The 27,762-nt window shown below is 32.4% G+C and overlaps 1 protein-coding gene and 2 long non-coding RNA genes across 3 annotated transcripts in view; all 3 read left to right on the plus strand.

The window, feature by feature from the left end:
• LOC109533890 (probable G-protein coupled receptor 158) overlaps window positions 1-27,762 on the plus strand; it is a 173,633-nt gene that overhangs the window by 109,560 nt on the left and 36,311 nt on the right. Inside the window, exons 5-6 of the mRNA XM_048670154.1 lie at window positions 20,827-21,027; window positions 26,513-26,581. Of these exons, the coding sequence (XP_048526111.1) occupies window positions 20,827-21,027; window positions 26,513-26,581 (270 nt within the window). The remainder of the gene's footprint in view (window positions 1-20,826; window positions 21,028-26,512; window positions 26,582-27,762) is intronic.
• LOC125505759 lies at window positions 3,572-4,168 on the plus strand. Its single transcript, XR_007282380.1, has 2 exons — window positions 3,572-3,716; window positions 3,781-4,168. It is a non-coding gene; the product is annotated as an uncharacterized LOC125505759 (long non-coding RNA).
• On the plus strand, window positions 5,571-7,029 carry LOC125505757. Its single transcript, XR_007282378.1, has 2 exons — window positions 5,571-5,659; window positions 5,891-7,029. It is a non-coding gene; the product is annotated as an uncharacterized LOC125505757 (long non-coding RNA).

The raw sequence follows: 27,762 nt of genomic DNA on the forward strand, positions 1-27,762 counted from the left end.
GTAAACAATGCAATTATCGTTGAGTGATAATTGCACACTGTGCAATTACTGCTGTAATTTTTCGATAATTGCACACTTCAAACGGACAGATTATCATACGAGGGAAATATGCAACTTAATCAGATTTGTTACTTTATTTAATAACTGCGTATACAAAGATTTATCTAATAGTTGACAATTAATCATATCGACTAATAGATGATATGCTTGCTTTTTCTGATTTTCAGGCAAAATCGTTGTCTACATTTTCTTAAGCATATATTTAATTACAACCGCGTATTTTCGATCATTCCAGATATATGTTGTACATTTTCTCGCTTAAAAGTTTGACCGTTAGACAGCTTTTTCAGGTTTTCTTTTAAAATGAACTTAATTTATAAGTCAATGACTTTAAGCAGGCAAAAATTCTAATCGCTAACCGATCTCTTGCCAGTTTAATTAAAATAAATTAATTTAAACGCCGTGCATCAACTTTATGATTAAAGTTCGATCGGGATCTTGCATTTGAATTAACAAAGTTTTTGAAAGCACTTTATTCTCGTTAATAAAAGCGAAAAGCACTTTAACGTAATATCTATCCCAAATATCAAAGCCGAGGAAGAGAAGAAAAAATGTTTAATTAGTGCGCTATGAGTATTTAATATCACAATTCGCCTGTGGATTGAAAAATACCTGTAATTGAAATTTAGATTTGCTCAGTAATTGGAGTTTATCGTAGTGAAGGAAGTTAAACATAATTAGAAAAGTCTGTATATTTTAAGCAAATAATAAACTTGAAGTCAGCAGCCAAGACAGACATTTCAAAGATGTAAGATTTTTGTTAATTTTGAATGTTAATCTTCAGATTGATAGATTGAATCTGAATTACAATTTGATTAAATTTCTATATAAAAAATTTCTTCTACCGCAAATTATCACCCATAGGTACCTACTATTTCCATATCTCAATCCCCATATCTCAAATACCTACATAGGAAATTTCAAAAGTGAAAATATTCACGAGCCTGTATTAAAAGATTGGAAAAGCCTCTATTATGAGGTGGTACTATAAATTTCTTTAAACTAAGAAGAATTATCTTTTGTGTATTTTTTTAAAGCAAAAATTAGCATTCCTTGCCTTTCTTGATTTAAATCCTTAAATGTTGTAAGGATCTGCAACATGTGAAAAACGATCGCCGTCAAAACATTTTATTACATCCGGTTAAACACCCTTATTTCCTTTATACTATTCCAGGCTGGCCACTCTACCAAAGTCCCTTAAGGGCTAAAGAAATAAACCTAAATAACCTACAGTTATTTAATCTAAAAATAGCAATACCTTGGAATTAGTTTCTCGTGGCAAATTAAAAAAATACCCCAATAAAATGGAATCGGAGAAGCCTTGACAAATAACATTTTCCCGTTTTATTGTTCTTCGACGTATTGCCTTAAATTCTCTTTGGAACAGTTTCGTATGCAGATTTTACATCGAAAAAGGTCCGTTATCCTATCTAAATATTCAGCAGCTTTTCTGATAATAGAGAATATCTATTGAAAAACATACAAGTCCACCCAACGTGTCCACCTAACAAGTCCACCCAAATATAAGTGTGTCAGATATCCCTCTCAAAAATTGGCAAGCAATTTAAATACGCTATTTTCTGACTACTCTGTTTATTCCAAATCGAGAAGAAATTATATACTAATTCTAATTAGTGCCCTGACGACGATTTCTAATTTTCAGTCATTTATGAAACAGTATGATTTTACTATTTCATCTAACATTGATATGTCCAATATGTACCATAAGGGCTGCAATGTCGCAACAGCGCGTGGTTCATGTTCGCATTCGCACGTTATACGTGCATGCGCCGTATCATAGTGACGCCAGCAACTTCCGTTTGAACTAAAAAATGACGCATGTCAAAGATACTTGCACCACATACATAATTTTTAAAGGTTAATGATTTATATGTTTAATCACCTGGAACGTTAAAAGAGCCTGGCGCATTGAATTGTGATAATCAAAAGAGCGTAGAGCTCAGAGAACTTCAATACAGCTAAAGTTTTCCAGCATTGCTTTCCTCTATATCATTGAGAAAATTAAGACGTCAAGTTGAGAAACTTTTGAGAACAATCGGGTTTTCGACCTGCTCTCAAAGTTTTCGAGAGTCGTAAATTTTGCAAAGACTTTGAAAATTATTATTTTATAATAACTGTTGAACCTGAACTCCTCTGACTCCAATACGTTTTAACCATTTTAGTGAATGACTGAAGTATTGACAAAAAATTATAGTTGTTTTGGAAGTCTTGTGCAGCATTTAAAATTATCTTGAACATAAACACGCACCATAATTATCGCTCACTTCTTTATTCATTCTTCAATAAAAGTCGAGGCATTTTCAATAAATTCAAGGTAATAGTATAAGTTAAATATTTCTTCTAGTTTTACCTTACACCAAATGGATCAGGGATCGAATTTCAGTTCACACATCATCACCGGAGGTTTCGATGTGAAATATCTCGAAAACGCATAGAACGAAATATAGTCAAAAACATTCGATATCTTAAAAACAAAAAAAAATCCCGATGTTTTAAATGGCTCCAGACTATTGCAGCTAGTGCCCTCTATGCTCTACAAGCTAGGTAATCGGAAATTTAAAGTAATCGTTCTAAAACACTCCCAAATACATTTATTTATGGTCATAGTACAACTGGTTAAGAATCTATTAAAAATAAACTAAAATTTTATTTACACTTTGACACCCTGTTTCTCGAAAACTATTAACTTTCAGATAAGACAAGTTTGCTTAGAACGCAATATTTTTGTCTCGACTATATGTCAGTGAATTTTGTACCATTAGTTGAGAACCACCCTGTACATATTTGCATTTTTGTGTGTGCAATTCGGGGAAAAATTATATACGTTAATGTCTAATTCGTGCCCTGCGACGATTTTTAATTTTCATCAATTAAACAGGATGATTTTAATATTTTATCTAACATTGATATGTCAAATATATTCCATGAGGGATTCAATGTCGCAACGGCGCCTGCTTCACTTTCGGTTTCATCGATATACGTCCATGCGCTGTATCATAGTGACGCCAGCAAGTTGCGTTCGAACTAAAAAATGACGCATGCCACAATTTAAAGGTTAACGAATTATATGAATAATCAGCTGGAACGATAAAAGATCCTGGCGAATTGAATTCTGATAATCGAAAGAGCATATTCCTCAGAGAACTTCAATACAGCTAAAGTTTTCCAGCACTGCTTTCCTCTATATCATTGAGAAGTTCAAGACGTCAAGTTAAGAAACTTTTGAGAACTGTATTTGTTGATCATTTTAAGCTACAGTATCCCAATCGCGTTATCAACCTGCTTTCAAAGTTTTCGACCGTCTAAAAATGGAGCATCATCCTTGCCTATCTTGCAATCCCCATGGAAATTGTTACTTTTGCGTGGATCCAACAAGTATTTCGTTGGTGAGTACCTACTTTAGCGACGTCCCTTATCAAGTGAAATATTATTTCAGAGAGGGGTAAGTGGAAAATTATGAAATATTCTGAACTGTCGATTTCTACTTATTGACATTTTAGACATATTAAGTTGGGAATGATAGTTTACCGAACTTACTACGCTCTGCTCCAAATGGTCCTAGATAGATTGCACTTGTTACCAACGCAGTTGATAACAGATTTTGCAAACGACAATATTACTATTGAATCTGCTTTGTAAGTATTGCTATCGATTAACTCAAATTTACAAATACTCAATAGAACGATTTAACTGGATTAGATGCGGCTTGGAGATATTCCCAATGATATCAGCTGCCGCTCGAAGAAAACTTTCTGGGCGCAGTTTTGCGTTGATGTCTTCAATCCGAAACCATCGCCATAATCCATATTACTTGGGTGGATACCCCAGACAGCCAAGATTTTAATATTGTTCATTGTTTTTCAATTTTATTATCAGTTTCGTATCAAATAATGTTATGTTTTTAACTCATTTGCTTTTTCATGCGAATCAAACTTTCATGTATTAGACTTACGATTTTGTAATCCAGTTATTTCTAACAAAGAATTTATAGTGGTCTGTATAATACACCATTTATTTTTGTCTATCTTGCTATAAGAAAAGCTCTTTTTGCTAAACTGTTCTTCGAATATAAAGCATTATTTACATACGTAATTAGAAATAAACTGAGACCGATCTCTTCGCAAGACCATTTAAGTTTCAATTTGACACAATTTACTCATTGTTAAGAAGAAATTGCAGCATTGTCAAGCTCTGAAAATGTGATTTAACTGAACGCTATATCTTACGAAATGAAATATTGATGTTCTATTTTAAATAACTACAGGCTACTTTTATTTTCATTTAGGTAATTAAAATTGAACAAATTCAACAAAGTTGAATATAGCAATACCTTGGAATTAATTAGTAATATTTGTTGCTTTCTGCTTTCTAGGTTGATCGGTCAATAGATAATGGCAGAAAAAATATTATTTTTCGGGCTAACGTTTCGGCTTTATTTAAGCCATCATCGGGGAAATGGTCAATCTTAAAATGAAATAAAAGTTATTTGTCATCAATATAAAATTCAAACGGAACCGAAATAGCAGTGAAGTTGAATATAGAAGTCAAAGGACAAGAAGACATATGAATTTAACGGCAACACAAGGTGAAACAGATAAAAAAATTAAAAGACTATAAAAAGGGTCAAAAACAATAGCCGTAACACAATATTTTACAAGACAGAGATACGCAATCACAATTAAGGGCACTCACCAATAATTTACTGCATTTCCACCATTTAATCATTATGGCCAGAGCATGACTACTAGAGGCAGGTGTAATATTGCACTGATTTAGTTATTCATTGTATTTTTGGGTAAAAAGTGTGAAGAATAACTGGTCATTACCTAATAGAATCGCCAAAATAATATCATCTGAAAACACTAAAATTGCGCTCTATAACTGTAACACCCTTTTTTTTTCGGTGAGGTTTGGGAAATGCTTTTTTATGCACTCCCAGAGCTGGTGGTCTGTCGCTCTGGGTTGAACTGTAACACCCTTAAAAAGATGTTTTAGACAAAAACGAAAACTATAACATCACCTGAATTGAAGTCAAACATAATTTAAAAAATATCTTGCTCTGATTGCAGTCAGACAGGTAGATATCTAAAGCAGAGAATCTCTGAACATAAAAGAGATTCAACGAATACCAATATTTTTAACGCCAGCGCATCGGTCGAACACCAAACCATACAGAACCACAAGTTTGACTTCAATAATGTAAGAATTGTCAACCGCAACTATCTAAAAGACTTTTGAGTGGATCCATCTTGATTAAAATCAATAACTCGGTTAATTTTAGAAGGGACACCGAAAAGTTAAACGAGGCTTACAACAACATTCTGCGAGAAATTAAGAAGTACGAACATCGAACCACTTATTGACTATAGTCGAAAAGTTAAAACTTGGAATGATGGATTTTTTATAACAGCAAATAAATAATTAAAAAAAGAAAAGAATTAATACTTCCTTATCAGCCAGTCATTCTTCACACTTTCACATACAAACACAATAAATAGTTGAATCAGTACAATATTAGACATACCTCTAGTAGCATGCTCTGGCCATTATTCCATGGCGGAAATGCAGTCAATTATTGGTGAGTAGCTTTAAGTATGATTGCGTATCTCTGTCTTCCCAAATATTGCTTTGTGACTATTGGTTTTTGACCCTTATTATAACTTTTTAAAACTTTTTTAGCTGTTTTGTCTTGTGTTGCCGTTAAATTGATATGTCTGTTTGACCTTTACCTTTTATATTCAATTTCACTGTTGTTTCGGTTCCGTTTGAATTTTATGTTAATGACAAATAACTTTTATTTAATTTTAAGACCAACCACTGCTCCGATGATGGCTTACATAAAGCCAAAACGTTGGTCCAAGAAAAACGGTATTTTTTTCAAAAGATTTTGGTAGGCTGTAAGCATTTTTGCGTGACATAAAGTCTAGTAGCAAACCAATTTTGCGATGATACAAAAGATAATGAGCAGCTAAGTATGTGTTTTTCACTCACATTTCCTCAGGCCTATGTTAGTTATTAACAATTTATTGCAAAAAACGCGATTTTTTAGATTTTTTCTTTATAACTTTGAAACCAGCAGTCGGAATGACCCGACGAGATGATTTGTACGAATAAAAATATCTACAAAATAAGAGGTCAAATGCCGCAATCGGATAATTATGTTATATAATTATGTTGTATAACTGAGAAATTGAGGAAAACCCGGAAAATTGGGCGTTCTGACGAAAATTCATAGCTCCGTCGTTGTCTGAGCCGGAAGGCTGAAATTTTCAGCCAAACTAGGCATTATAATGTTCTTTATTTGTGCCAAGGTGGGGCAAGTATTTAGTTTTGTAAAAATTGCAGTTAAAAATTTGCTGTTCATCATTTTCAACTTGTTACCCACGCTGTTGCTAACAGATTTTGCAAGCAACAATATTGTTCTTGAGCCTTTTGGTTTGTAAGTATTGCCATTGATTAGCTTAAATTCGTGAATACTAAATAGCTCGAGTTTACTGGATTAGAGGCGGCCTGAACATATTCCCAATGATATCAGCTGCTGCTCGAAAAGAACTTTATAGGCGCAGATTTGCGTTTATGCCTTCAAGTCGAAAAGATCGCCATAATCCATATTACTTGGGGCTATATTCCATTCCGTCAAGATTTTAATGCTGGTCATCGTTTTGTTGTTCTAACTTTAGCATAGTACGATTTAATTATTCATAATCTGTGGGATTTTATATAAGCAGTTTCTTTGAATTCGTTAGTTTTATATTGAGTTATTTCTTAATGTTGAAGCCGATAATATGCTAATGCAAGTTAAATAGTATCAATTTTCTGCAGACGGAAAATTCCTAGTTAGTAATCATGCTGCTTCTAAATTCAGCTATTGTGATTGTGAAATTAGGAGCAACATGTGTAGTTGCTAATCTCATTTTTGTTAATACATACCTTTGCAATACCTGGCTACAACATTTGTTTTTATTAATTGTTTGAAATATGTCATGTTCGATTTTATAGGCAGTGACCGAATGTAATCATGCAACAAAAGAAAATTCTTATAGAAACATTTGGGGTATTTTCTGTAGAGCCCTTATGTCTGAAAGAAGATGAGAACTGAAGCTATTAAAGAACTGAAATAAAAGAAGAAATGAAGTAGGTAATCTATTTTTACTTTAACAATTTTTTTTCAAATTCAATGATAAATTCAATTCACATGTGTATAGAGACAAAAGAATGTTTCAATTATGGTACTACACACTAAGTCAACAGTTTCGTAGGTTCAAATAATGTATAATAGTTTTTACTCATTCGTTTTTTCAAGCGAATTAAACTTTATAATATTAAACTTATACTTTTCTAATCTCGTATTTCTAAAAAAGATATTTGCCTGGCCTGTGAAATATACCATTTATTCTTGTCTTACTACAAAAAAAGCTCTATTTACTAAGTGTTCTTCGTCTATGCAACCTTATTTACAGATGTAATTAGAAATAAACAGAGTCCCATCTATTTGCAAGACGGTAGAACAATCTGTTTAAGCTTCAATTTGACGCAATTTACCTATTGTTAAGAAGACATTGCAGCACTATCGAGCTGTGAAAATGTGATTTAACTGAACGGTATATTTACTAAATTGAAAGGTGGGTGTTCTATTTTAAACAACTATAGGCTAGATTTATTTTCATTTACTTAATTTATATTTGCAAATATAACGGTCAAATGTGTCTGGGAGCTAAACTATTATAAATAAGCTCTATATGGATGAGGAAAATTATCCGCTTCAAAAGTTTATGCCTTTGGAAAAGACAGGATTTCCTCATGCCCTCTATTACGAAGTGATAATAAGTGGCCCGATTTTTTATACGAAGAATAGAGAGGTGGGAAGCTTTCGACACACTTAGACTTAAATTAGCATTTTACAAATTGAGTAATTAAATTAATTCTACATTATTTTGCTTACTAACAGGAATATTCTGTTCTGTAAACTATTATATGTTCAAAAAATACTTTTGTCATGCTAATAATCAGGTTTGCCTTTTGCAAGTACTTAAGCTTAAATGTTTTAAAACTTTTAACCTTGCACCCTTTTCAGAAAGATAGATTTACTTGGCTAGAACAAAAACGATTAAGCCAGGCATAGTGTAGGAAAGTCTAGCGTTGATTAACTGCCCATTTTTCTTGCATTTAGTTCATGCTAGGTTGGTCTTTCACGGACAGTAGCCTTTTGGCCCAGAATTTGAACTTAAAACTGAAAGAAAGTAGACTAAAACAATATATACTAGGGAGTATTTAATATTTGTAACGTACACTGGTATTTTCATAATTTTCATACCTGACTGGAAAGACAACATAATAAATACAATTGGTGAACCGAATAGTTAACGCAATAAGAATCAGAGGCTATGGATTGATTGGTAACTCATAAGTGCAATAACTTATTTTGTATTTTAGCCAACTTTACGTGATTTGTATTACTTATTATCCCAAAATTTGCGAGATAACGGATAAATCATTAATTGGCCAGTCCACTGTTGAAGGCGAGAAATAATTGATATCGATGAAAATGCTGATTGATTACGAGCATCAATAAGTCAACAAATAACTTACTCAGACATATTTTTAATATGACCGTTTTGAAATGATGGATGGAACGAATAAAGTAAATGAATTGGGACGTCGGACCCTAAAATGTGTTACGACAAATTGAAAAAATCAGCCATTTTTCAATATTAATCCGATAAAATATAACTTCTTAAAGTGAATTGCCCTAAAAGAGTAGACAAAATTTCTCCCAGTTCACGTTTTCCTTGTTAATCCACTCTTCCCATAAATCCTGGAGTGTATAGCGAGGCTAAAGCTTAATTATAAAGGCGATAATCAAAGAGCAGCCTCAGAGAATCATTAAGTAGAAAACACACATGCAGTAAACTAATTAGCTTTCTGTTCGATGGAGCTTTTCCTAGATGGCATATTTTTTCTTGTTTATTGTTGGAAAATATGTAAATAATCGAAAACTGTTTCACTGGAAACACAAATCAGTATTTACAATATATTCCTGTTGTTTCACGGAAGTAAAATAAATTAAATGTACTGCTTGGCTTCTGCGGTTATTGAACTATGTGAAAATGACCTGAAGTAATAAAACTCATCTAAAAGTAAAGTAGTTAAACGAATATAGGCAAACAGTTGACGAAATTTCCCTATCTAATTTTTTTCTCAGTGGGGTGCACCATAATTTATAGATAATTATTGATGATGTACTTTTAGAACATTCATTAAGATATGAAAATCCTAGACTATATAAATGTGTATGTATTGTGGCTTATCCAAATAAACTGTTTTCATAGCAGGTAAATTTGCCTGCAAGTGCTTCGGTAATATCGGTGTAATAAAATAAAATATCGCCCGAGTGAACGTAAAGCCACAGCTGTAGCAAAACTCTAAATAGCTTGTGCAACTTAAACTGCCTTGCAACTATTTATTTTCACACAATATGCTTTAAATAAGTATATTTTTAACTTTAATATTGCTATTCAGAAGTTCCCATTGTTTCATTTTTAACAAAGGGTGCCAGCAGCTGTGCATAATCTTAAGCAGCAATAACATCAATCTGAATGATTACGTAAATGCAGTGGAAATAAAGTGAGAGTTTGGTGGACATAAATAATAGTTTCTCGGCTGAAGTTCAAATACCAAATTTCGGTTTTTAAAAAGACATAACAATCAATCATAATAATGGTCCATTTCCGAAAAACTGGGCACAGTTTCAATTAGCTGGATTTAACTATCGCCATTAAAGCTGAAAATACGGACTTTTATGCTTTAAATTGTCAAGAGAAAGAGTATCATTAATATCTTTATAAAAGTGAACGATTATTTCCAGTATTAATAGGTTCTGAAAACATTAAAATCTTATGCTAAATTAATTATAATGTTTGAAAATAGCTCTTCAGACAGCTCCATTATTTCCCACCTTGTGTTTAAAAGTTATACAAGCTTGTCGTTTAATTTTTTTTCCACAATTAAAATGTTCCAGTAGGTTTTCGCATATTTACCATGGCCGAAAATAATGAAAATTTACTATTACTCCCACCAGCTCGGTGGCTAAATGATGAAGGAAATGATTCAATGGTTAAACGATGTAATTTGGAGACGTGTATTCGTTTGATTAGGCCGTTTAGGCTTAATACCCATCTACCTAAACCAGTTTATTCAAGCCCTGACCCTTTTTTGTCATAATATCTTCGCAATTTCGTGTCCTATTTCCACAAGAGCTTTTTCCATTTTTATAAAGAATGTAAAGCCTACACCATTATCATAAGATCAAGTTATTGTCGTCGTCTGATAATATTTTCGAATCACTCCACAAAATAAATTATACACATTCATGGTCTAAGTACTTTTTATGTAACCCTAATGCGGAACAAAAATAAAAACGGTCTCAAGAATAATGCACAGCATTATTTAATAAAATTAGAGGGAATGGTGACAATGAAATATTCAAAAAACGTATTTGAAAATAATAAGTATGATTTATCGAGTAGTTCCAAATAATTAATAGTATAGATCAACAGCCTTGCTGTAAAATACTTCAATACTGCATATAGCTTCGCTCGCTGCATACAATTCTCACGTGGGTTCAAGTTAAATAAACAAATTTGTACTCAGATAAACTATCAAGGTGATTCCGCCCTCCCATGGTATCTTGGCAAGCAGTCTAACCCTTATTTTACCGGAAATAAACTACATTTGTCAAGATCAATTTGCCTAAGTAGCTCCAGGGTGAAGTAATGTATGCAGGTTTATGCATACAAAACCGTATTTACTATTTACTATGCAAAATAATACAAGAATGGGTTAAAATATTCTGAACGCAACTACGAGATTCAGCTTTAAAATCTGTTTAAAAGTGCTAAAAAAATACTTCTATGAAGCAAATAGCTTGTTTCGTTGGGAATGTCATTTTTTATCATGAAAATAACACAGGGTACACACACAAAACCACACAAGGGCATTTTAAATAATCTGTAATTTATTTTACTAACAGTATTCAACTGTATAGTCTTCAACTGCGTTTTTCATCAACATGTATACGAAAATACATTGAAGAATATTGTTCAATTACTTGCACTCTGCCCATCGCACATAGTAAAAAAGGTTATAACACTTTCATTTATTCCTGTTCAACAAAACTAATTTTGTTGAAATCAGTCCCTGATAAGAATTAATTCCCTATCACAACAATTATCTTAAAATAAAACTTTCCTACCCTAGTTCGAAAAACATTATTATTTGTCAACTTTAACGACAATAATACATGACAAAAATCTGCGTTCGTTGGATTGCAATTAATTAATTTTATACACAAATTTTAATGTATGTTTCCAAGTCGATCACAGAAAATGCAGAACATTTTTCATTATATCAATAAATTTTCGAGTTAATTTTTCTTTTATGAGATTTAATTTTTGGCCTGCATGTAGAACTTCATTCTTCAGATCTAACGAAACAGTCAATGCTGTATGTATTATTTTCAATACATTTTCCACGATTCATTAAATTGCTTTGTAATTTAAAAAAGTAGTTAAGAGATTAATTGAGATATTTTACATTATATACTATGTCTATGTACTCGTCACTCTAATACTACCTAACTGTTAAACAACCGCGCTCAACATTAATTAATTACGGTAACGATAACTTAGATTTTTTAAATAATTCTGCCTTTCAAAATCACTTACGAGTCAGCAGTCAAAGTTAAGTTGAATTTTGCATTATAGACACTTCAATTAAAACTTTAATATGCAGTTCGTCGAACGCATGTGGCAGTTAAATAAACGTACGAAACCTCAATTCATCTTTTCACTGAAATTGCAAATTAGCGACAAATTTTACAAAAGTTTTATTAAAAGCTTAGTTTACAAAGAAAAAGTTTAAATTGTAGGCTATTTTCAAATTTCATATTTACGTTATAAGTTTGAAACTTTTCTTTTCATTTTTAGTTAAGGGTAGATTTTACTTGCAAACGTGGAAATATATGCACTGGTATGAGCAATATGTAGATATATGCTACGGGCAATACCTATGTGAAATGCCTAGGCATTCTGCAAACTGACTAACTCGCTAGGCACTTTGCAAAATCGCTGCTATTTTGGGCAATCTGCAAATTGACTACGGTATTTGAGGCAATCTGCAAATTGCTGAATGCGTTAGTCAATCTGAGTGTCATTTACGTTCAATCTTCACATTGACTAGACCAGCAGTTCTCAAACTTTTTTAGTGACGGAACCCTTTTAAAGAACAAAATTTTTAACAGAGCCTAAACCCTAACTAAACTAAAAGCAAAACGAGTTATATGTGTATTGTTTATTATAATCATACAAAAAAAATGTTTTAGGTTGAAATTAAAATTGGTAGGTAGCCATAATCGGCTGCTGCAAGTCTAAATACAGTTTTTTTTCAAAATGGCTACGTTTTCGGAAACATCGAAAATCGAGAATACCTTGACTTTTTTAAATGGAAAGTCCCTATTTTCATTTCATATTTGTATTCAGCATTAAATTTTGAGTTTAAAACATCCATTTGCCAACACTTATCTGGCATAGATTTTGACATACGTCACATGTATTGCAAAAAAACTGGGATGCAGAGGTTTATTTGACAAATTATAACTCCTGAACCATTCCGCTTTTTCTATTCAATTTTCAAAAGTTTGACTGACATTTTGCATTGATTCTGACACTTTTGTTATTCGTCTGTTGCGGTGTTTCAAAGTTAACAATCAAAAAATTCCTGCATTACGATTTCTGATCAAAAATTCAAATTTACGAATTACTTCAATAGCCGACTTGATTAGAAAACAGTAATATTTCTTCCAAAAAATGTCAATAACTCATAAACGGCTTTAGAGGAACGTACACAATGTTAATAAAAGTGGACTTAAAATTAAATTTTACATTTATTTCTGTAGTCACAAATAGTAGTTTTTTGTAATTTTTTATTGTCAACTTTGGAAAATCCCAGCAGAAGCATGAAATCTAACAAAAGTATCAGAATCGATGCAGATGTCTGCCAAACCTTTGGGAATTGGGGCGTTGTGCAACAAAAGTTGATGATTGTTTCAAAGAAACTAAACGTTATAATACATTTTCAACGAACCCAACTTGTAGAGCTTGAAGAGGTGCAATGCGAAAGTATATTTTGTTTTTTGATATGATTCGAAATAACTTGAAAAATGATAAAAAACTAAAATCCGAAAAATCCAAGAAATTCTTGTTATCTGAAAACGCCATGTTATAGATAATTATCTATCTCCAAGCTTTCTGATTGCGCAACTTTTTCCCAATTTAACCGACTTCGTATCTCTTACGGTTTCGGAGATCCCCATGCAATGCATGCTTTTCTTGGACGCCCTGTATAGGTATAATTAAAACATTGCGCATTTCATAAAAAGCTCAATTTCAAAAAACTTCAATTTTAAGTGAAATTAATTTTGGCAGCATCATGCGATGAAAAGACATTCTAAGTTTCCTTACGCTTATTCATTTTAATTCTTACTTGATGTTTTCATTTCTGTGGAAGACGCAATAGAATAAGCACAAAAAAGAACGAACAAATGTCAGATTTATGGGATAATATTTTCATTTTAAGCATTTTCTTTTTAAGCATGTTAAGGGCTTAATATTTTCAACTTTCCAATATAAATTAATGATCATCAGGTTTAATAGGGATGAAACATATCCAAAATGCGTAGGCATTCTATAGTGAATGTAATATTGGGAAACTGCGCCAAAATTGATCAACTCATGGATGAAAGCTTTTCCCAGCCAAATTAGGACGTATATCCGCATTATATCAAAGCATGTGACATAACTCATATATAACGAATTTTAGAATGTAATCAAAGTGAAAGATGAAACCAGAGATTAGTAGACTAATCAACTAATCTCTGATGAAACTTTGAAGTATGCGTTGCTGCTGAAAATTGGTAACTAATGTAAGAGGTATTTAAGGCCAGTATCTGCTAATGCTATATTCGGCATCTGAAAGCTTAGCCTTTAAAAAATTTGGAAAAATATACAGTCACGTTACTGACCCTTGTGGTCCAAGTGCCCTAAAATTTCACCAGTAAGCCAACGAAACTTTACTGAGAAATTTTCAAACTGCTAACCAACATAGTTAATTTTCGGAAAGGATGGCTACATTCAAGGGAGAATGTAATTAACACTTGCTGTAGCAAAATGTAATTCGACCATTGCGAGAGTTATATTTATGTTCACCTAGTGTCGCAAACAGTTTAGCGACTCGTGATGTATTACGGCCATAGAGAATTTATACTGCTACTGCAACTTAATGTTTTCAGAAATGGGATTTAAGCGATAACGAGCAAACTAAATTATGCAACACTTATCCGACTGAATTAACTCAATATTTCATCTTATAAGAAATGTTTATGGTAAATTCCGATAGATTCTTTACTGGGAGTCTGACAAAAATTAGCTAACTCTGCTTAACCAAGCACAACTCAGTCGACATTGGTTATTTTACGCGTCATATTTATGAACTTATGCCAACTAATTCTACCCAAGTTTTCAGTAAACTTGCATTAGTGCGTGATTTAGTGTGAAAAAAGGCCACAAGACAAAAAAAATTATTTGGATCACGGGCCACTGACTGATCGATAATTCCCGTTGAAAATAATAATTCAAGTTAACCAGTGAAATATTAGATTCTGGTCGCTCTTTTGAAAATATAATTATATTTATTTTCGATTGAAGTTCTGAATTTCTTAAATCTAATAAGAGAATTTTTTTTATTCGTAACAGAGGTGGAAATAGCCTTCCAGTTTTAACATTAATGTTCAACACAAACAGCTTTTGTTTTATTTCGATAATTACATTTGATTTCAGATTTCGGTTTGTTCCGCTGTTTACTTATATTGCTCATATTCACTCATAATATAAGCTAGCATCGCCATGTCTCATGGGCGGCCTGTTAACTTCCGGTTTCGAATTTCAAAAAAATCAGTGCCATTTTGAGAAATTATAATCTCCTTCCGAACTTCTATGAATATCCAATAAAACAGACGGGTTTAATAATTTAAATCTTATCAATTTTATAACGCTTTATGGATTTTAAGTTTATTTATATGTCTTCCAATCCTAGTGTGTTGCTATAGATAATTGCTCTTTGTACTATGAGCCAAACAAATAAAAAATACCTGATATTCACTTGCTATATCAACAAATCAACATTATAGTAAAATGGAACATTTGAAGCTATCTGATCCATTTACTAAGATGCATCTTGCGTTTATGTCATGTGAAATCTTCCTTTTACTTCTTTTACTTCCCACTCTCACCCGATGAAAATGTTGTAAACACTTTTGTAAATTTTCAGCAATTAATCCTCGAGATTTTTCAAATTCTGACAAGGTCTGAACCCAAGGTACATCTTCGAAAGAAATCAGCGACCAGATGCTACAAAATGATGAGAAAATTTTTAATAAAAACCTAATTTATCTCAAAAAGTCGTAAAACTATAAATTACATGCATATAAAATTAGTTTTATCCTCATTAATATTTAGGTGTTTGTATCCAAATACGTATAAGTGTTTGAAAATTGTAATCCAATGGTAGTGTAAAATTAACCCTGTGAAAATTGCAATCTCCAGATTGACCGAACGCAAAAGATATTTACTTGACAATTGTAGTGCATAATGCCTATTATGAACATCTAATTTTAGGATGTCATTATTCAATGACAAGTATTTTTTTAATTAATACCAAATCTCACTGGAAGGCCTACGAAAATCATTTTCAGTGGAACTAGCCAGTTTCAGTTGTTACGAAACACAATTTGCCCTATCATATTAAACCATTTGTAAATCCGCTGTTCCTTAGTTTTCAGCTTTATCTCATTTGCAGCTTTCTTTTAAAGACATTTTGAAAGCACATAAAAGTTAAGATTAGCGTAAAAACTAGTCGAATGTTCATAAGAACTAAACTTTATACTCATCTACTTTCAACAAGATTATAAAGTTTTCTAGTTTTTAGCCAGAAAGTGATCAAAATGCTATCGTCACTGATTGCTCCATAATTTGAAACGAAAGCTGTACACTTTTCTTTGCTTTATTTTTCCGAAGCTGTTAAACATAAAACCTTAAAAAGAGTTTTAAAAGCAAGGAAAAATTGAAAATTACAAACTTTTGTTATTAATTCCGAGTTAAAAGTTGCTGGACTTTTAATACCTTATGCGATATTAAACGTGAAGCTTAAAATCGAGTTCATAAATTAGATGCATTTCATTGCAATTGTATTCAATTGCAATGAAATGCATTAATGCATTGCTATTAATGCAACTTGAACTTGAAAAAAATGTTATATTGTATCTTAAATTTACAACAGCAAATATACTACTATGGAAAAAGCAACTGAAGCATATTATTCAAATTCCTACCGCCTACAGCTTGCAATAACAATTCGCGCTACCCAACAGACGTCCGATCTACACAGCTTAATATTACGTTTGATTTTATTGCTTTTATCTCACTAACCAATTCACATTGAAGCTTAATGGTTCGGCTTTTTTGCATCTATGGACAATACAGGCGTATTATATATTTTTTAAGCGCTTACTTGAAAGATTCACATATTTCATAAGCTACAAATACATCTCTAAATTTCCTCTTGGACCAAACAAGTCTTAATGATAATAATATCTCTAAAATATCAACTTATAGTCATATAATGGCCAAGAACTTGTAACCCTTTCATTTCACGTTTAAAGAAGACTTTGCGTAGAGTTTGGGGATGGAGTTTAATAACCCCATACAAATGTCATTTGGAATCGGTCAAATCAGCTATAAGCCAACTGAAGTTATCTGAACGAAAAAGCAATTTGCTACATTCACTGAGATTACAGCTTTTAGTAACAAAAACTCACATTTACTGGGGATTAGTTGGACTTTGATTGGTCTAATTTGTTACGCCCTTTCAATGTTTGCTTTCGCGTTGCTCTGCAAAACCGACAACTTGGAAAAGTAGTTAATAATTTGTGGTCATTTTAATAAAGGTTCGTTTTACTTTTTGCTCATCTAACTGTCTTATGAGAAAATAAACTTACTCTGATATTAAAAAGGGCAAAGAGCAAGCTTTCGTTAAGCTGACGGTTGACAAAATAAAATAGTCTGCTTCATAAAATTCAATCTCACTAGTAAAACGAAAGCGTTCAGTGGGAATTAGTTTAAAATAGTGCTTGTTTGGTATGATTCAGTTAAGAAAGCATTAGCCAAATAAAAAGTATTGACTGTTCGTGTGTCTAGGTGATTCGTTATAATTAATTGTTAAAATGGTTCATTCAGCAAATTATTGTATTTCACTGGTATTCTACTTTTATTTCACTGAATTCATGGTAACACGTCACTACCAGATGGTGCTTTAAGGAATCTAAATAAAAGTTATGCAAAAAACTATGTTATTTGAGAAACCAATATCCATTATTCTCTATCTACATGACATATATATATATATATATCTTCAGTCCGTTTATATACGCACTAGTCATTTTATATACTGCCGATTTTACACATAAGGTCTGTAACGTATATAAATCATTACACGCATTTGAATATGCAACACGTAAATATTATTTGATAATGATATGATAAGGCTTTTTAAGAATAGTCGTAAATATTTATTCCGTAAAATGTTGAGCAGATTTTGCAAAGTGGCCATACATAAATTGCAAAGCACGAGAACAAAGTGATCACGAACTAGAATTGAGTCTCAAATGAAAAGTTATCACCAGGAATAAACCAGCAAGCGAACGTCAATAGTTGCAGATATTGCCCGTATCAATAAATGTAGATGACTTCATAAGGGATTTCACTTGAAATGGTTATATATAGCAAATATTTTAGGTTCTGTATATTGGGCCAATATGTAATTATCCATCTAACACGAATACATCAATATTTCAATATTTTTAGACGTGAGAAAAGCGAAACACAGGATTAACGTAGATCGACTATACGACAAGTTGTAAAACCAATTCCTAATAGTTTTGATCATTATTTAAGCATTCAGATTCGTAATGAAAGGATCCAAGCGTTTTGTCTTCATATCGCTTTTACAAGAAAGGCAGTCAATAAGTGCTAGCTCAGCTTCGGTAAACATTTCATGTGAATCGAGAATTCCTGAATTCCTTAAGCAGAGAAAATATCAGTGAGATTGGGATATTTACCGTTTAATCAACCAAAGAGCAAAATGACGGAGGCTTTGACTATTTGAGTCCGATTCACGGTAAGCATTTGATTTCCACCAATCACTAAACCCGAAGTGGTAAATTTTCGGACTAAAGGTCCGTATTACCCAGAAGCCTTTGTGTTACCTACCGATACAAGGCTTCGCCATTAGGGTCATGGTAATAAAGAAATCAGCGTCAGACCAACCATTCATTTACTACCACTTATAGCTCTGTGATTAGAAACGTTTTGCGTAATGCAAATTGAAATACGATGTAAATGGTAAATGGCAAAAGAAACTAAAGATACTCGAATGTGTTTCCAAATTGATCGCCTGAAAGCTGAGTTCTGGTTCACTAAAATTTTGCCTGTGCTATTCACTAAAATGTTGCCTGTGCTGTATATATAGGGTGCTTTCAGGTGGATAGTTGTAAGCCGTATTTTTCTTGAGAAAGGATTTTTGTTGAATGATTTAATCCCTTAACTCGTAGATGGTTTCACCTTTTAATAAATGATATGTTCTTGGTGCCAACAAAATATCAAACGTGCACGATTTTTACATATCAGTGAATAAGAATGTATTTTTAAGCTAAAAATAATCAAAAATCGTTTATGATTATTGATTTTCATCTATAGGTAAAATGTATGTATTCAATACATGTTACAACACAGTATTCAATACTGTTATTTCAAAATAGCGATCAGCAACTTCGATTGTATACTCAGTTCTATTTATTTTTATATTGGTTTGCACACATCTCCAAGAAGTTAATTTAAGACATGATTCATTCATGGAAGTTATACTCAACTTTGAAACAGTGGACAAACTTTAATAGAATGGAAGTTCAACTTTACAGCAAACGAATATTATCTGAAAATCGATCAAAGTTCGAACTATTACATTTTGCTTCAATGTATAGATATTCTCTTTCTCTCTTTAAACAGGGAGTAAATTTAATATATTCCATGTCGATTTGGAAAAAACTGAATTTTGCAAAATCTATATTAAGCAATACTTTTAATTAACCGTTTTGGAGTGTTCCAGAAAAATCTTAAAAGCACATTAACAGAAAAGGAAAACGTCATTTAATTTTATACATACCTACATGAGTTTTTATTTCAATTAAGCGACTCGACGATATAGATAGAAAACATACAGCGCTCATATTCAATCCTATCCCAGATTTGTAATCAATTAAACTGCAAAATGGAATTACGGACATGAATGAATTGAAAGTAAGGTAAATTATAAAACGACGGGTATATAACAAATAATTATCAATTCAATGGCATGCCAGCATTTTAACATGGAAATTGTCGACTTTCAAAGAGGATTATTTTAGTCCGGCACTAAAGTGATTATGAGCATCACTCGTTTGAATTAGTCCCGAAAACACCTTTCAGCCAAACAATATTTGCTCGGCTGTTAATGTTAAATTCTCGGTGCCGGTTATAAATCATATTGCCATATTAAACACATCTATCAAGTCTGTGGAGGTTTGTTAACGGAGCTCAATTTCTGCAATGCAACTCGCATAACCACTGCAAATGATTACTGGATTTAAAAGATCGGTTAACAGCAATACAGTAAATAAACACATACACACATCACGCATCAATGCAATTCGACAGTCTTTTGCATAAAAAAATTGATTTTAATTTAAAAACTTCAAAACAGCCCTGTTGCTATCGTCTACTTTTAACGGATAATTTTAATTGCGTACATAGGGCGTGAATTGTTTTTTTTTCCAACTTAGTCATTATTTTTCTTAAAAGCCTAAACAAGGGCCATATTCTAAGTGACATTAAAAATTTTATATCTACTACCTTTCGTACTGACAATGAAAAATCCACTGCATTTATACGCAGCATTTTACTAGCGATACTAAATGGAATCAATTAATTAATTAGTGCATCGTAAATATTCTGGTCTATCATTTCTTTCGCAAAAATTTTCATTAATTAAGCCAATTAATTTATGAGCACGAAGTCTGTAATCCGCAAATTACCTTTTTATAACACAAAGCAGCTACTCATAACTCACAATTTTACTTCTTAAAGGCGGAACTGCTCATTTATTGTACTATACAGTTCGACAAAAGCTAAATTAGATCTATAAAATACTTCTTTCGAAATTTAGCGACGTATCTGAGAAATATGTCAAGAAGCTTCCAGACGGCTTTACGACTTGTGTGATATTTCACTGACGACCCATCAATAGCGCTGCTACCATTGATTCAACTAAATGGTTTTTCTTGTTTTATTCAGTAACAGTTCATATACAGTAGTACAAACAGTGATAATGATGAATAAAGCTTCTAAACTAACAAAACATTTGAAAATTTAATAAATCTAAAAAATCTTCATCATTGAGTCAGTAGAAAAATAAATGAGAATTACAACATGTATATATATAAAAGTAGGTATTACAACATGTATAAAATGTACTAAAAAATGTACAATGAGCTCCAGTCAAATAATTTTAACTATTCTGATTAAATATTTCTTTTTATTACAGGGGCTTTCCAATCAATATGATGTCATTGGAATGTTTGAATGCGCAGCGTGTCCAGAAGGTTGTGATTCCTGCACTGACGATCGACCATGCGTCGTGTCTTTAAATTGGGTGATGCGCAGCTCAATTTTAGCTCTGTCTTGCATAATCGCTTTCTGCTTGCCTATGATTTTATTCTTCACGTGGAAATGGCAAAATATTAAGGTAAGTGTAAATATACATTGCGTTTTATTCCGATAGTATACAAAAAACACACGAAGAATTAAGTCAGATTCAGGGCCGGATTAATCTATGGTAGGGCCCGGGGCTACGATCCCTGCAGAGGCTATTTTATAAAAGAAAGGTCCGATATCACCATCTCGTCGCAACAGTTTTAAAAGCTGCAATCCCTTTGACGTCTATCGGGCGTCGATAGTGCATTGTAACTTCCCATTTTTTTATTTGATTTTATACTAGATCTTAATGAGCCCCCGACATCGTGAGGCCGGGGGATATAGACCCCGTAGCCCCCCCNCCTATACCAAGCGCTGGTCAGATCGGTAAAGGTAACTTCAATTATCCTTGAAATAATCAAGCAAGATAAAAGTGGAAGTAAATTTTGAACTATTAGGCAGTTTTTAGGAAAACATGAATTGAGGTAAAAACATCCAATTTTCCTGCGATATTTTCTTATACATACTTATGTGAAAACAAACAAAGCTTTGACAAGTTGTCGTTTTATTAGCGCCAAGTTGGAAAACATTCCATAACTTTTGGAATCTTGTGACCGCAATACAAGCTGGCTTCCAGATTTTCAAAAGTTTTCTAAAAATTATGCATATGAAACATGCAATTTGACTGAAAGCAAAAACAGGTTTTCGAACTTTGATTTTGTTGAGGCAATCTGCTTTAAGGATATCGGTGCAACCAATTTCATAGGCACCCCAGGTTTCCCATTAGAGGAGATGAGCTACTGAGGAATATAGTGTACCAGCTTAGCTGTTACCAGCCCAGCAGCTGTTGCTGCAAAATTAATGAAAAGTTTAGACCATATTTGACAGACCGTAGAAATATATTTCACAATTAATTAAGAATGTGATGTATTCTGTAACGAATTGAAGATTTCACAAAGTTAAAACTGACAAAATAGAACAGCAGATCTTATTTAGGATGTTTGCGCCCGAGATATTTCAGCTTTCAGATTGTATCTTCATCGATAAAACAGGAGCCAAATTTTCGGAATAAGTGTATTTTCATTGACAACGAAGTAAGACGAGATTACTGGTATTGAAAAGTGCAAAGCCCACGCAGGGTAACCAAACAAACATTTATTACAATCAAACAAGTCAACAAACAACATTCATTATTTTTAGAAACCAATAAAATTGAAATTTGAATTTGTTTGATGAAACCGAAGTCTGGAATGTAACTCTGGCCAACATTAATTCAGCAAAATGTCACACAGTCACAATTATATATTTTTAATAGCGAGTTGTATTGTTATATTCTTGTAACTCAATTAGAAATTGGAAATGGTTTGTTTAATCGGATTGATGATATTCACCGACCGAAATGTTTAATAATATATTTCAGTTACAAAAAAAATAGTGACATATTAAAGAATTGTCACTAATTTCAAGATAAAATCAAATCAATTGTCCATTTGCTATTTGTTTATCCTATGTCGTCTAGAAATCCTCTAGAAGTTCCAATTGCGGTCGTACATCCCCAGTAAACTGCTCAGACTGGTGACATTGCTGATTGCAACCGCTTAATCTCGCAAATCTGGTATTAGAAACCGCTAGTAATCAGGTTAGGTAGTTTGCAAATATGAGACTTTCTAAGCTATAATTATAATAACCAGCAGCAAAATCAAATTAAGCCGATAATTTTACCCACATTTCTTTTATTTAGAAGTGTTTATTAATTAATTTTTATTAAACGACATAGAAAAAAAATAAATTACGTATCTCTTCGTAAAGGTGGGGCCATTTCTTTAGCAAGAAATTCGCAAGCTGAAAAGTCGACATTCACACCACGTATCCATTTTACATTTTTCATGTGATGGGTGACCCAACTAGGAAATGACACATCCCTTTTGCAAATTGCATCTACATATTTTCCTTTTCAAAAGGAAAAAAATGTATTTCGTGTTAATTTAAAAATTTAGTGCAAATTAGGTACCAAAATACAACTCTATGAATAAACTAAAAATTGAGGTTTTTTATTATGAAACTGTACTAATATGGCGTTACAAGTATGCAGTAAACGAATCGCGACAGAACTCACGATTATGTTGTGTCAGTTTAAACGTTTAATGAACATAATACATAAATAATCTCGTTAGTAAGTATTACAATAATAAAGGTAAATTAAATCTTTGGCTGGTACTTAATGACTGATAAAACCTAGCTTAAAAACTTCAACTCACATTTTAACGTCGGATGTGTTTTAACCAGCATTGTATAATTTAAATGCAAAGATAATCCGTTTGTTTTGAGATTAAACTAAATATTTCGAACGCTGAACATCATTGTTGATTGTTAGAGTTACTAAATTGTTAATTAATATAATTTCGTTTCCATTAAAAATTAATAAAGATGGGAATGGAAGTTTAGTCCACCAAAACCACTGGTGAATTAAAATATTCCAAGATATTGAAATTATTATGTTCGACCTGATATTATAATTTAAACCGTACATTTTAATTAAAACTCATATGAAAGGGTTTGTTAAGCCGACAAGAATTAGCCTTGTCTAATTCAGCATGGAACCCAACATCAAAAACTCGTACATCCATTATTATGTAAATGTATGAGGCTAATGTCCTGCTTGGATAATAGCAATAATGAAATTGAAAAGTTCGTTTTCAGGGCTAAAACAATTATCGTATCAAAGCTGAGATTACTTTTTGAGAGGGATTGAATGTTCCCTTGGCATCTTAATACCTCAATTCCATTATAAAGACAAGTAAATGAACCTTAATTGCCGTTTACAGGATAGAAACCACAGGATGGATTTCGGTATCTACTCAATTTCAAGCTTATTAGATTATCAACGTGTAGTGTGTAGTAAATCATTAAAGCCTTACATTGTTACTAATATTAACTGTCTTTGTAAGATACGTGCTACCCACCGTGAATATTAAACTTCAAAGTCCATTAAAAATTACCCGTGAACCATTTTGGAATGGTATTCAATTACACTATCCCAAAATCCAAGCATTAAGTTGGTTTAGCGTCAAAAGAAACGATTCAATGGATCTACGTTCACTCTAAAAACAGATTTATTTCTCGAGAGCAGCTTATTTGCTAGCATAAAAACTTGTATATCACACTCCCTGCAATAGCTATTGTTGCCAAATCGAAAAATCCTCAAACTGGAAAGTTGTATGGAACATAATTTGGAACATCAGCAAATCTCTACTACGAGAATCTAGACTACTTCCTTAATATTATAATTCAAGCAGATTCGAAAATTAAATTTATTACCCGTAAGAAAAGTTGTATAGAAGTTTCTGCTGCTTCAGAAACATGCTCTTGTAACTCGATTGCCTCATTCGCTATTGTATTTGTAGTGGAAAAAATTCAAATAACTTTTCTTTATTCTCAGTAAGTTTGATGAGTTAGGTACTAGTAAAAAATGAATATTATCGGCGTTCTATCTACCACTTGTGCATTTTAGGAAAATTTGATATAAAAAGCTGCCGGAAAATGTGCTTGAATTTAAACGTTGTAATGTTTAATTCTTCTGTAAGTAAAGTAAAATGTTATTACAGGTTAATGGCATATTATTACATGAGTTAACTGTTTGAAGAATGACAAACCGTTTTTAAAAACTACTTTTATTACTAAAAATGTTACAAATTTGCTTAAGCGTGGTTGTACTCTGACTAACTTTAACATTAATTCAATGTTATAAGCAAAACATGAGGCTTCTTTGTAAAATGATGATTGGCGGTATTCCTTAGCTGCTGATACAGCGGAATCCATGGGAACTGGCCACATAACTCATGATTGACATAGAGTCGGGTTTCGGTAGTTTCACATTTCTGAAAATGAGCTAACTATTCAATAACAGAAATTACTAATAATTCAGCTAAAAATCAATAAATCAGTTATTTTTAATATAAAAGATGTATTGGAGCATAGTATTTCCCTCCGAGCTTTTAAAAACAGTAAGGAGGAGTACTTAAAGTGAGAATAACTGCAAGACTCGGGGCATTGAAAGAAAAAGAGTCAGCCGTTTCCGCTCTATTGTCACAAAACTATATTTATTCATGTTAATTACATCGATTAATTATTAGATAAGTAGATCAAACATAACAAAACTCACTGTTAGCGTATAAATGTCACTACGATTAACTTCTGTTCAGAGTTACATATCACATAGATGCATTTATATCAGTCGCGCTTAGTTAAAAGGTTTAATAAGTTGATTCCACCGTAAATCGGACTAAGTATAATTAATTTTATGTTTGCTTATACAGTGTTATCAATGTGTTCAGAATTACTGAACCATCTTCGTTAATAGAGCCCTTTTCGCATTTACTGTTACATGTCCACCACTTCAATCTTTGACATAATCGAGATGCCTGTGAGGTAATGGTTGCTATGATAAAGGTTCAAATTTGCAAAAGTAGCCGCTTTGAGCACGATGATACTGAGCAATGCACAAAAGTCTCATTACTTATTATATTATTTTAAAACAGCACTATTGTATGACCAGCGCCCAAGTGACTAGATCTTTCTCAATATGGAGAAATTTTACACGTAACGGAGTTTTAATGAAAACCCAATTTCGGAAGACAGAAGCAAAACGTGTCATCTGATAAAAGAAATGACTTGAAATAAACTTTTACAAAAGAGTTATTCTGAAATATTATTTATTCTATAAATGATATTGCTGAAAACAAAACTCATTCTCAACATGACGCATACACGGGAGCTTAAACTTGTCATTATTTAACATACAATTTAATATTACAAGAAGTCTTTTACAATGTTAACCCTTTGGACCGTTTATGACTATTGCTTCACATGTTCGGTTCGGTGCTCTGGAGGTAGTTCGCTGTTCAATTTTGATTTGACAAGTAAGTTTTGTTTCCTGTTCATTTGTTTTTGTCTGTGTAATATCCTCCAGGTTACTTACTGTTGCTTTGCTTGTTATTTTTTAGTGCCCCTGATGATGACGTAATTGTCTAGAGCGCTTGGCCTTTTTATACATACATACACACTTATTTACAAAAACTTGTTTGATTGAATTTAATATTATTTCTTTATTACTGCGCCCCGCCCCCCTCAAGAAACTCCTAGATCCGCCGCTGGCATACAGCATTCGAAAATTCTGAATATATCTAGCTGCTTTTGATAAATCAACAGAAAGGTGAATTAACAGTTAAATGTTATTCAATTTCAAATCCATCATTCGAGACTGATTGTATGTAGCTTTCGAGAACTTAACATGTAAAGTTGTTCATATATTCCAAATGTCTGATATACTTTAGACAGTTCAAAATGCAATTATCAGAAGTAAATACACAATATCTATCTATGACCCAACATTAGGTCCAGACACATTCATTTCCATTTCTAATAAATATATGTATGATCCTACACATTAACCAAAATTCTATGAGTACGAGGAAACTTATTTGAATTATATGAATGTCCATTATTCAAGATTTCCAATTATTATTATTTTGTTTCAGGTTGTTCGTGCTGCAAGTCCAGTACTGTTACGCGTAATAGCCTTGGGTGCATTTTTCATGTACGGCACGGTGAGTACTAATGATGTTTCAATTTTTCAATCAACAAGGTTTTCGATGAAAAAATACGATTGTCAACATTAAACATCCGCTCAATGATTAATGTACACAAATATATATAGACGTTAAGAGCTTATTTTCTTGCAAAATAAAAGAAAATTGTCAAAATTAATTATCGAAATTGATAAAATGTTGTTGCCTTAAATCCATTCTGATTAATTACCCAAGGGAAAAAGAAAAATGTCTATTCTCCCTTTCTGTATTTTTGCTTTACGAACTTCAACCAAACCAAGTTGAAAAACTTGGGCAAAATAAATGTTTCTTTTCAATAACAGTTTGCTGGGTGAACTGAATATAAGACAGTTGGAGATATTTAAAGTAAATACATATTGACATAAAAACTTAAATATTAATATATAATATTTGTTTTATTAATAAGTTTCTTGGACGATGTGTATTTATATTGTTAATTCATAAATTCTTGGGGATGTCGTCCTAATTGGGAAATTTGGGTTTAAGCTAGATGTCCACCCATATCCAAAATGTTAAACTTCTTTATTTTCCAACGTCTCGACAGTGCTCTGCTGCCTTCCTCAGGGTTACTGATAATGAATTACTTAAGACACGATTCCACGGCAGCACAAAAACAATCCAAAACACATGGCCGGTACACAAATTATTTTCTTTGGTCACACGTTAAAATTTGTCGAATTTTAAATATTAAAATAAAATTTCTAGTCTCTCCATGCTAAGAGATAATTCAAAAGAAATTGCTGGGTTCCAGTCAATTTTATTGTTTACCATTTAAAATGTCACAAAAACGTTTCGGTGTTTTCCGCCACCATCATCAGTTTGTCCGTATAAATTTTGGTATGAGGGCAAGATTCTTGCATCTGGTCAAAAAGTTTTTTCGATTTTTTTCTTTTGTTTTGCTTGGGAAAATGACATGGTGGATCAGATGGAGGAAGATGGTTTTGTGTTTTCGATTGTTTTTATGCGTGGGATCGTGTCTTGGTTTACTACCTAAAATAATGAAAACATATTCATTCACAGCATGCCCTTAAATCTAGATATCCAATCAATTATATATATATATACATATACAGGGTTGCTCATTAGTGCGTCAAAGTGCGATATCTCAGTAAATATGAAGTTTACAAGAAAATTCGTCCAACGAAAGTTTTTCACGTTTA

This window comes from Dendroctonus ponderosae, unplaced genomic scaffold (genome assembly GCF_020466585.1).
Source record: "Dendroctonus ponderosae isolate FM_Combo_2020 unplaced genomic scaffold, Dpon_F_20191213v2 Dpon_F_20191213_1, whole genome shotgun sequence".
Lineage (NCBI taxonomy): Eukaryota > Metazoa > Arthropoda > Insecta > Coleoptera > Curculionidae > Dendroctonus > Dendroctonus ponderosae.